The sequence below is a fragment of the Brienomyrus brachyistius genome, unplaced genomic scaffold, assembly GCF_023856365.1.
Source record: "Brienomyrus brachyistius isolate T26 unplaced genomic scaffold, BBRACH_0.4 scaffold73, whole genome shotgun sequence".
In the NCBI taxonomy this organism is placed as follows: Eukaryota; Metazoa; Chordata; class Actinopteri; order Osteoglossiformes; family Mormyridae; genus Brienomyrus; species Brienomyrus brachyistius.
Window position 1 is genome coordinate 1,111,510 of NW_026042348.1, and position 11,350 is coordinate 1,122,859.

The following is an 11,350-nucleotide window of genomic DNA, read 5'->3' on the forward strand; positions in this document are numbered from 1 at the left end:
CAGGTGTACAAACAATGCGGTGTACTTTAATATTCGTGTACCACCGCTCGTTGACAAAGATGCAGACCCTACCACCCCACTTCTTACCTGACTGAGACGTCCTGTCAGTCCGCCAGATCATAAAATTGGAGAGAATAACCAGATTTGATTGGAGAGAATAACCTGAGTCTGAGATGGTGTCATCAAGCCAGGTTTCAGTCAGGGCAATAACACAGGTGATACCGCTCCACCCGACACTTGGCATGCAATAAGTCCATTTTATTCTGGAGTGAACATACATTGGCCAGTATGATGGGCAGTAGCGGTGGTCTGAAGGGTCTCCTCCTCAGCTTGGAGCGTACACCTCCTCGCCTACCTCTTTTCCTCAGGCGAAACTCCGGAGGAAGAGCAACTGCCTTGAGGTGATAGACGACCGCAGTTGGAGAAGCTCCCCTCTACTGTAGGTGAGTGGAGTGTGTCCGCTCACTCTTCCGGGTGGAGTCATGAGGGGATTGTGCTGGATCCATCGGGTTGCCCCAGGAAGGCACGCTGCCCGGCTCCTGGGGTGCTCATCCCTTGCACTGGTGCTCCTGGCCACCACTGTAGGAAGTCGTTGTATAGGAAGTGGTTGTAGTCTTCCACTGATCCCAGGGAGGTTCAGGTCAGGGGACTGAGATGACCATGGCAGAAGCTTCATCCTATAGTCAGCTAACTATTTTTGTGTTGATTTGGACATGTGCTTAGGATCATGGTCCTGTTGGAAGATCCAGTGACGGCCCAGTTTTAGTTCCTAGTGTCAGTATTGTGTATGAATAAAATACAAAAAAATATCCCTTTGTCCACTGGTGTTCCCTTGTTGCCCTCACCCTGTTTGTCCCTTTATCCCATTCCCCTTTCCCGTGAATACTGTTACACTCCAACCCTAGACAGGATATCATAACAGCATCTTACCTATAGTTTTAAAAGAGATGAGGGATATTATTTGTCGACCTTTAATAATTTCATAAATCTGTATCTGTTGTTGTGGTACCTTCTGATTGGAAGCATGCTAATATAACACCCATATTGAAAAGGATAGAAGTAATCCATCAAACTATAGGCTTCTGGAAAAGTAATGGAAGCTATAATCTAAGACAAAATGGTAGACTACCCTTGGTGTGTATGTTGATGCTGCCATGTCCCACTCTCACAAATGTGGGGAAGCAATTAAAAAGGCCAGTATGATATTGGGTTACATCTCTAGCTGTGTGGAATTTAGGTCAAGGGAGGTGATATTTAGATTATATAATTCCTTGGGGGGGGCGGCATGGTGGTGCAGTGGTTAGCACTGTCGCCTCACACCTCTGGGACCCGGGTTCGAGTGTCCGCCTGGGTTACATGTGTGTGGAGTTTGCATGTTCTCCCCATGTCGTCGTGGGGTTTCCTCCGGGTACTCCGGTTTCCCCCCACAGTCCAAAAACATGCTGAGGCTAATTGGAGTTGCTAAATTGCCCATAGGTGTGCATGCATGAGTGAATGGTGTGTGATTGTGCCCTGCGATGGGCTGGCTCCCCATCCAGGGTTGTTCCCTGCCTCGTGCCCATTGCTTCCGGGATAGGCTCCGGACCCCCCACGACCCAATAGGATAAGCGGTTTGGAAAATGGATGGATGGATAATTCCTTGGTAAGAGCCCACCTAGAATATTGTGTGCAGGTTTGGTCACCTTACCGTTAAAACCATAACTGCTGATTTGAACTATTTGTGTGTTTTAAATGCACAATAGCGTTAAATTCATAAATCCAGCTTACCTTAAAAAGGACATTGCTGCCTTTGAAAGGGTTCAATGTAGGGCTACAAGAATGATTCCTGGTCTTAGAGGAATGTCTTATGAGGAGAGGTTAGCTGAGCTGAATCTATTCAGCCTTGAGCAAAGGAGACTAAGGGGGGACATGATCCAGGTATGTAAGATTCTAATAGGATTATTTTTTTCCATTACTGCAATTTGTCACACATGATTATATAACAGAATAGATGAAACCCTGCCTACATCGAACTTTCTCCCAGGGATTCACTATCCCAGTGCAATTCAATACAGTCAGTATCTACTGAGATGCTTGATATATTTTCTTTTTCATTGCATTATTGATGGACATAGAGGACAGAATTTGGCTGAGACAGCATTAGCTTGAAATTTTTATTACATAATAAATATAAATTCTTAAAATTCATAATTTTCACGACAGTGAAAAAGCCATCAGGCCATTGCAGAAGCCCAGGATGATATTTTCATCAATGACTGTCTTTGCTGGCTGTCGCGACCAGTATTTTTCTCTGGGCCAGTGGTGGGTCTCATATCCAGGCACGGAGAATGGGTCCTTATGCCTTTTTGACTCCCTGTGTTCCTGAGTAACAGGTTCCCTCCAAGATGACATGTTAGACAGAACTGCGGCTTCTTCCTCCCTGTCATTTACTTTCTGCGCCGCTTGTTGAGGCTGAGGCTGGACACACAGATGGAGTCTCATCCTCAAAACCAGTTTCTTTTGCTGGCCTGTTGCACAGAAACATTTCTCTTTATTGTACATTGTAATATAATTTCAGCAACTATTCTGCTGTTATTCAATCAGTGAGAATCATTTTCATAGTGCCGACCAATTTTTTAAACTCCAATTATGATCAGACTGTCTCCAATTAATGTAAAAAAAAAAGCTCTGAAATACATACGTTTGAATACTGGCTGCTGGTGATGATCCACCCCAACATCCACGTCTCCAGTGCTGGTGCCAGCCTGGATAGAGGGAGGTGTTGTGGGTGAAGACTTTTCATCTCCCCAATCTATCACCTCATCCCACTTATCCCAGGCTGCCCAGTACTCGTCATCTGTCCAATCCACTGCTTTCTCCATTCTCCTAGTGCTGAGAGGAGAAAAAGGTATCGGTCAGACAGGTTGCACTACAGCACACCAGACAACAGTAAAAACCTCTTAAAGAGCAAATAAATAAGCCGGTTCAATCTAATAATTGTACTTAATAACAAAACAGTACTATCACCTAAGTTTTATCAATGTAGATGCCCAGAAAGTTTTACTGTCACGTATATATGCACTTGTTATAGTGGCAGTACACATATGAACAATAATGCTAATATACTCAATGCAGCTACAGGAAATACAAATACAGAGCATATGGCATACCGAGCATTCTCCTGTATGGTATTAATTCTCGTGGCGCCCCCCCTCCCCCGGTCAATAAAATGTATCACTTGGCAAAAGTTATCCACTTAATACGAACCAGTGTTAATTTTGACAAATTTTTATTTAGTTTTAGTCGTAGTCTTCTGACTAAAATGTAATTTAGTTTCAGTGATAATTTGGTCATCTAAAATATTTTAGTTTTGGTCAACTATATTTCATAAGATTACAGTTGAGTAAAACCAGTTGATTTCCATCCATCCATCCATTTTCCAAACCGCTTATCCTATTGGGTCGCGGGGGGTCCGGAGCCTATCCCGGAAGCAATGGGCACGAGGCTGGGAACAACCCAGGATGGGGGGCCAGCCCATCGCAGGGCACACTCACACACCATTCACTCTCACATGCATTCCTACGGGCAATTTAGCAAGTCCAATTAGCCTCAGCATGTTTTTTTTTTGGACTGTGGGGGGAAACCGGAGTACCCGGAGGAAACCCCACGACGACATGGGGAGAACATGCAAACTCCGCACACATGTGACCCAGGCGGAGACTCGAACCCGGGTCCCAGAGGTGTGAGGCAACAGTGCTAACCACTGCACCACCATGCCGCCCAACCAGTTGATTTAGTCGACTAAAATGAAAAGTTCAAAGAATAATGTTTAAAGTTTCCCTTCGATTTCTGAAAGTCATTATGTTCACCAAGATGAAATTAAACCAATGTTAAGGAACGGTGTTAAGGTCTGACTGTGCAGTGCACAGTGACAAAGATTTCACTCTTATTTGAAACATAAACATGTTCATTCACCTGGAAACTAAAATCAGTAATGCCATTAATGCAAAAATAAAGAAAAAGTGCACAGGCTATAGTGCCACCTGGCCTGCTCTATCTGAATATTAAAATAAAAATATTAAAATAAATATTTGCGATATTTTTATTTACTATTGTTCGCTGTTAAATGTTTCACCTGAAATTCTCAAATATGTTTAAAGAAAAAGACCAATAAGGGATTTATACCCATTATCAAGAAAAAAAATCCAAACGTTGAAAACATACCTCTCAACGGTAGCAGGTATTGCAACCATTCTATTTGAACATTTTCAACATCAAAATAATTACCCCAAGGCAACAATTTTATGAGTATATAGAGCCAAAAAACCTCTCTTTCAGGTGATTTCATGTTCGTTGAAGTTTCCGCTTTTTAACAACTGTATAAAGTAATGTTATTTGTTATATAAATCAGGTGAAACAAAAAAAAAGCGTACGTTTTCATGGTTGACAGACCTTAAGCTTCTGGCATGATACGCTTTCAGACTCACGCAGGAAATATTACGGCAATCTTACTGTATTATACCATTATAAACCTAAAATTACGTCCAATTTATACATGGTAAATACAAAAGCAGACTATTTACAAGGTACGAACTGCTACATATGTGTGCTGACAACTCGAACTGAAAATCTCACTCCAGCCAGCTAGTCGAAGTTGGCAACCCCGCGTTTTATTTGAAAAGAAAAGTAAAATACGCTGCTCTCGCCTGAAACCGCTTGTCATTCCTTTTGCGTTGTTACTCCGACAAATATAAAGCTAATATAAGAAGAACATGTCACGTTTTATACATGTTTCGAAATAATAAGACCGCCCATATCCTACTCTAATTGCGATTGAAGTGATAAGTTCGTATGTATTTATATTAAAACGAGACTTTAATTTAATTACCGGTGTGGAATTACAGTATACAAACCAATACTTAAATCCACGAACAGTAAAATATATGACATAAAAACGATTGTATTAAGGTTTTACGGTTTAAGTTAAGCACTTTATTTTATCTAATTTTGAAATGCAGTCCTGTATACTTTTAAAACTTTTGTCCTTTTAAACCTAGTAAATGAGAGAACATTATAAAACATATCGGCACTCATACATGTATGTTCAGCTCTGTCACGTAACAATAAATATTGTCAAAAAGTCTTTGAATTGTACTGAATTCATTTGATAGTTAGATTTTGATTACATGCAATGTTGATACAACTAATAGGATACTTAATATGTCACACTAAAGAGTTAGACATTATGATCTTCCAGACCTTCGCTTCAAGAAATTCTCCAAATGGACCTCTTTAACTTTTAGCTGAATACCCCTGCCTTATGCGAACTACATTAGTTCTGATTGTATGTCGTCTCTGGCAAACATTTTCCTCTCGTTTTTATTTGTTGACGAAAGTGTTAATACGCTTCGTCATAGTCTTAGGTCTCGCAAAATCATTTTTATTTAGATATCGTCTCGTTTTAGTCTAAAAATAAATGTCGTTGACGATAACGATGATTATGGATGAAAATCTGTAACTGATTTTATTTCGAGAGAAATCGCCAAAAAAGTTTAAAACTGGTTTTTCTTTGCCACTCCCCAAGTACCAAAATTTATAAGTAACAGTGTAGCAGTGCATTGTGGAAGACCACCTTGCCCTCTTGTTCAGCAAATTGTCATTAGCAGTCAATGTTAGCCGGTTGATCAGTGTTAACCCAGGAACGCCCTGCCCCCGTCCCCATCACTGCGCTAATTCTTTTGTGGGGGACCCGCCCCCACCCCCCTGCAAAATGTATTTTGGGGGACTCAAAAATCAAGTGCCAATATTTAATCCTAGTTCAGAACTGTATAGAAGTCTACCACTTACCTAGCCATCTTGATCAAGAATGAGCGCCACTGGTGATAGGTCAAAGTTATACAATACTTGAAAATTCTAGAACTTCTATGACAAGATACGCACATAGCAACATGAATTCAGCCAATCAGTGCCCTTGAGTGAGATGCTGTCGTGGTTTTTTCTCCTTCCCCGCCAAATCAGAAGTCAGAGGTCCGCTTGTGCAGTATCCAGAATTCAGTCTTTATTGCAACAATGAAGTTACAACCAAGGCTGGACACGTAAAAGTGTGTCCAGTACTGTTTTACACCAATTTTTATAAGTTCTTATCATTTAACAATATCTTGTCACTTAAGCATCATCATTCCTTCAGCCATTCACAATAATTGTTTTTTCCCTTAATCCACACCCCTAGGTGACAAGTTTGTCCATCATTTCTTTTACCGTTTGGTCTCTCGGCTGAACATAATGGTGGCGCGAGCAGCTCCACTTGGTTTTTAAAAAATGCTCAGCCGTGAACTTCGGGTGAACTCAGGCGAATCCCTTCCTTCAGTAGTAAACCTAGGCAGTTTCAGCCTTTTACACATTGTCTAACTAAAAGGTTGATAATATATTTATCCTTTAACATTGTGATAAAATATACGTTAATAAAAGAATATTCATAGATTCAGGACTAACATAAAGTAGATAACAGAATCTCAGACTAACAAAAGGTGCAAATACATACTCAGTTGATTATATTGTAATCAACACAAAGCAATGTTTATATTGTAATGATTACATCATGGATATTTGACACACTTTTTAATAATATCATAATACTTGTATTCTACGTTATATAGTGCTAAATAATATTCCATATATTTCCCCCTTTGGGACTCCAAGGAGTCCCACACACAATCCTGTCCATCCAGCCTAGGAGGGAGGGCAAAATCCCTATGACCCAGGGAAATTCCACTCCCAGCCCGCCACAGGCACGGCCCCCCTTTGGGGTCCATGGCAGGCATGGCTCACAAACTACTAACACTGAGAATCAACCAACAGCAGCACAGGGGGTACATCAGGAAAGGGAGGGCCTCTAACATCGGGGAGGGGGGACACTGTCGGCCTTGGTCCCCGGCCGCCACTGCTGGCGAGGTGGCAGCCGGAGGGCTGGGTGCGTCGGGTTGCGCCTCCCTTCTGCTCTTCTTCCTCCCCCGGGGGGATGCACCGCTCTTCTTTCGCCTGCTGCTGACGCCTGGAGCCAGGGCGAGCTGCTCCACCTTGTTCGGAGACCCCTCCTGCATTGGTGTCGTACTTGAAGGGGCCTCCTCCACCTCGACCAGGGCTTCTCCTCCTGCCCCCGTCGCCGGCTGTTCCTGCCCAGTCGTGGGGGCTAGAGCTCCCCCACCATTCTCCGTGCCGACTGCTCTGTTACCCGACAGAGCGTCGGCATATGTAGTCTCTCTCTTTGGGCAGATGGTCCTCGCCGTTGCAGTGAATGCAGCGACGGGGGCCCTTGCAGTCCCTGGCCATGTGCCCCGACTCCAGGCAGTTGCGGCAGCGCAGATTGGCGCATCCCTCCAGGGTGTGTCCAAAGCTGTGGCACTGCCAGGCAGAAGGGAGGCTGTCCAGAATAAAAAAGGTATGCCTTATTGCCCTGTAGAGTAAAATAGGCTGGGGGGTGGCTAAAACCGCCTGCCCCATTAGCGTCCGGGCGCAGGCGGGCCTGGAACTGGCGTCGGCCAGTCCAGATCCCCAGCTCATCCCGGATGTCCCTGTGGCCAGGAAGAAGATCCACATACTTTGTCAGAAATTGGGAAACGGCCTCGGCGGTAACATGCGGGTTGAAACAATGGACTGTTATTACCCGCTTGTCGGGCCACCACAGCGGCTCGATGTTGTAACGTCCGAGGAGGGGGTGCTGGGCCCCCTCCTTGCTCCGCTCCAGGACCTTGGTGTAACTCTCGTCGGTGGACAAGGTGACCTCAAAGAATTGGAAGGGGCCATTCCGCTGTACGCAAAGAATATGAAGGCCCAGTGCTTTGAAGGCCACCTCCCGGATGAAGGCCAGCCGGTCGGGGAAGGTGCCCACCTCCTCCTCAGCCCTCCAGCAGAACCGGGCGGTATTCCGCAGGCCCCCGCCTGCTACCAGCCACGGCCCGCTGAAGGGCTTCCTCGATGGTCCGCCGGCCGTTGCCATCCGGGAAGGTCCACCGACGTCGCCGCTGGAGCAGAGTCCTTCTGCCGCCGTGGTCCCGACGTCCGCCGTCCGCCAATCTGGGATGAGTCGAGCAGAGCTAAACTATAAAAGCAGCTAAAAAAAAAAAAAACACCAGTTCGCCCAGCAGGGCGGCGGACAAGCCACCAGCCACTGCGGGATCCCCAGCCTACTATAAACAGAAATAAAAGCAGGGATAAAAGGCTAAAAAGGAAGGCACGGGTCGCCCCGTGGCAGCGGCGGTCAAGCCACCTGCTGGTCACGCCTTAGGTTCACCGTGCCTTCCTCTAAAAAACCCGACGCAGTCCGTAAAAAAGCAGTAAAAAGTCAGTAAAATCCACTTGATCTTAGCCAAAAGGCCAAGAAGCGATACCCGCAGACTGCACCCCGCCGATTTTTAAATAATATTATGCTTGTACTACTTGCATTAACACAAAATCACAATTTAAAAGGCTGAAACACCATGCAAATCAATGCCAACCCAGTACAATAAGAATTTTAAGGATAACATTTAACAAATAGAACTACCTGCAGAACTATTACCCTTAAAACAGGCAAAAGAGCAATTCCACCAACAAATACAATTATACACCATTAAAATCTAATTACATGGCCAATAAAACAATTAAAATGTTACCTTATATGCATGCCAATAAAAAGTTAAGACAAAAAGAAAAAGTTCAAAAAGGAACATACCCGCAGACTTCCGACCTCTGCACAAGGGTCGGGCTAAAACACTGTCATACACCTTCCTAAAACACATAAAAGCAGTAACCTTAGGAACAAAATAGGTCAATCACAGAATAAACAGCACAACAGATAAAATAAAATGTTAATAATGTTAATACTGATGAATATGTGCTAACAGTGATCAACATCAAAAAAGTGCTCAGTAAATTCTGTACATGCCATTAAATAAAATCCAAACCAAATAAAACACAAGCACAGAAAAAGAAAGCAAACTTACATAAAACCCGAGGTGTCCTTTGTGTGCTTCAGGAAAGCACATCATGTCAACCCTGTAGGATGGATTGTCACCACCTAGATGTACTGGGGCAGCCTAGGATCAAGGCAGTTAGATGGATGTCAGCTTACCTCTAGGGGTAGGTCGTTTAGGTGGATGGCAGCTTATTTCTGTGATCAGGGTGTTTGGGCAAATGTCAGCTTGCCTCTGAGATCAGAGTGTTTAGGTGGAAGCGAGGTTACCTCAGGGGTCAGGGGGCTGGGTCACAGGCAGCCTACCTCTGGGGTTAGGGCATTTGGGTGGATGTGAGCTTACCTGAGGGGTCTGCGTGTTTGGGTGGACAGCAGCTTGTCTCTGGGATCAGGGTATTTGGGTAAATGTCAGCTTACCCCAGAGAACAAGGCGGTTAGATGGAAGGTAGTTTACCTCTGGGATCAGCATGGTTGGGTGAATGGCAGATTACTTCTGGGAACAATGTGTTTGCGTGGATGGCAGCCTACATCTGGGATCAGGGTGTTTGGGTGGACAGTGCTTTGCCTCTGTGATCAGGGTGTTTCGGTAGACGGCAGCTTACCACTGGGATCAAGGAGCCTGAGTGGATGAAAACATACCTCTTTTATCAGAGTGTTTGGGTTTATGTCATCATAACGCTGGAGTCAAGGCGCTTGGTTGGATGCAGTTGGTTGGATAAGAGCTTTACCTTTGGAATTAGGGCATCTGAGTAGATGACAGCATAACTCTGCGATCAGGGTGTTTGGGTACATGTCAGCTTAGCTCTGGGGTCACGGTCTTCGGTTGGATGTGAGCCTTCCTGTGGAGTCAGGGCGTTTGGGTGAACAGCAGCTTACCTCTGGGGTCACAGCGTTTGTGTGTAGGGCAGCTTACTACAGCTAACTCTCAATTAGTTTAACTGAATTCATCCAAAAAAATTATATTTCTCTCTATACCTGACACACAAAATACTGTGACTTATATATAATGTGGCATGTTGTAAATGCAACCAGTAATCAGAAGACAGTGTGACATGTGCTGCACACCAGGGCAATTTCAGAATCCCAAATCAGATCTGTAGTTAACACCAAGCTATGGTAAACCAAGTGGCAACTATATACATGTATGGAAATCACACAACCCGAAAAACATATTAATACACAGGTATGTCTGACTCACTATCAAAAACGATGTAAACTTCCCTGTAGTAGTTAATAGATTAACAGACACAAAAAACCCAGAGGTACACCAACGAAAACACAGTGCAATGCTAGTACCAACTAGCAAGAACTAGCTAACCAGCTAAAAAGTCGCAATTAACTTCTAAACTATCAAAACCCAGCTACATCGATAAGTACAAAAATTACCACGGAACATACATGTATTAGTTTAATAAAGTTTAGGCAGAAATTATCTAAATAAATCCGGCTTTGGTTTTGTTTGCCGGAGCTCCAACGTCGGACATGTCTTACTCAAAGGGCGCGAACTTTGGCCGGTTTGTGGCAAAGTAACCATGACAACCGCCTGCCGCTGGCGCCACACAACGTCGTTGACCGCAGTCAGACTCTCGCGTGTTTACGTCTGACTGACGCCGCCATAATGAGATTTAGTAGTACTAACGTTAAAAAAAAGCTCTTACCAACCTCATTTCACTGTATCCTATGCACGGCAATTTATTTAGCTTTCAACAAACTTAATTTTACAGAACAGAATTTCTGTATTGCCTCATATATATATATATATGTTCATTAATTTAATCTAGGCAACGCACTGAATTACGACGGCCAATATTATGTATTATTTTGACAATAATATAAGTAGATTATTCTTTTACTATATGTAAATTCCTTAATTATATTCCATTGCTACTTTACAAAAGCCTTCAGGGAGTTTGGTCTTTTCATGACAACTAACCAAGTGTCTAACCAGTGTTTACCTGAATAATACAGAAAATTAAATGACACTTGTTAAACTCACCTGGACGTACCTTTTACAGTCGTTTAAACCGTCATGAGCAATGCTGAAATCACTGTTGCAAACAGTTCAGCGCGTAACATTGTCATTATTTTTCATCCTTTTTAAACAAGGACACGTTTTTTGTGTAGTCTGTGGTGAAATGCATTTTATATTTTCGTTTTTTGAGACACTCTCCCTCCGCCGTGACGCTCCATGGAACCGATACCTTCGGTTCTCTAGGAGTTAAATAAAAGCCCGCCCGCACTGAAATATGATTGGCTTATATGGCTAAGTAAACCAATCAGGATGCTGTCTGTCTAGCACTGACTACATGAAGAGTCACACATATAGGGATCCACACATATGCACGTTCTCTCTTTCTCTCTATCCTTCTCTCTCTCGCTCATTCCTAGCTCATTTACTTGCTCATTAGTGCGCGCTACTGT

The 11,350-nt window shown here is 43.7% G+C and overlaps 1 protein-coding gene across 8 annotated transcripts; it reads right to left on the reverse strand.

The window, feature by feature from the left end:
* Positions 1-6,012: 6,012 nt before the first annotated feature.
* Positions 6,013-11,137, reverse strand: LOC125726487 (uncharacterized). Of its 8 annotated transcripts, none has more exons than XR_007388187.1 (6): positions 10,926-11,137; positions 9,658-9,768; positions 8,961-9,548; positions 8,690-8,745; positions 7,868-8,052; positions 6,013-7,399 (listed from the first exon to the last, which is right to left on the reverse strand). XR_007388187.1 is itself a non-coding variant. In XM_049002860.1 (6 exons), coding segments are annotated over exons 4-6 (942 nt in total). In that variant the 5' UTR covers positions 8,963-9,053; positions 9,384-9,548; positions 9,658-9,768; positions 10,926-11,137; the 3' UTR covers positions 6,013-7,168. The 8 variants fall into 8 exon arrangements, 7 of the variants coding, with proteins under 7 accessions (XP_048858817.1, XP_048858818.1, XP_048858813.1 ...); XM_049002860.1 differs by having other exon boundaries at positions 6,013-8,052; positions 8,961-9,053; positions 9,384-9,548; XM_049002861.1 differs by having other exon boundaries at positions 7,643-8,052.
* Between the last annotated feature and the right edge of the window lie 213 nt (positions 11,138-11,350).

Coding starts and splice junctions, on each gene's coding strand:
- LOC125726487 (XM_049002856.1), bottom strand. Junction 8,053..8,689: donor CAGAGGTCGGAAGTCTGCGG/GTATGTTCCTTT, acceptor GACTCATCCCAG/ATTGGCGGACGGCGGACGTC.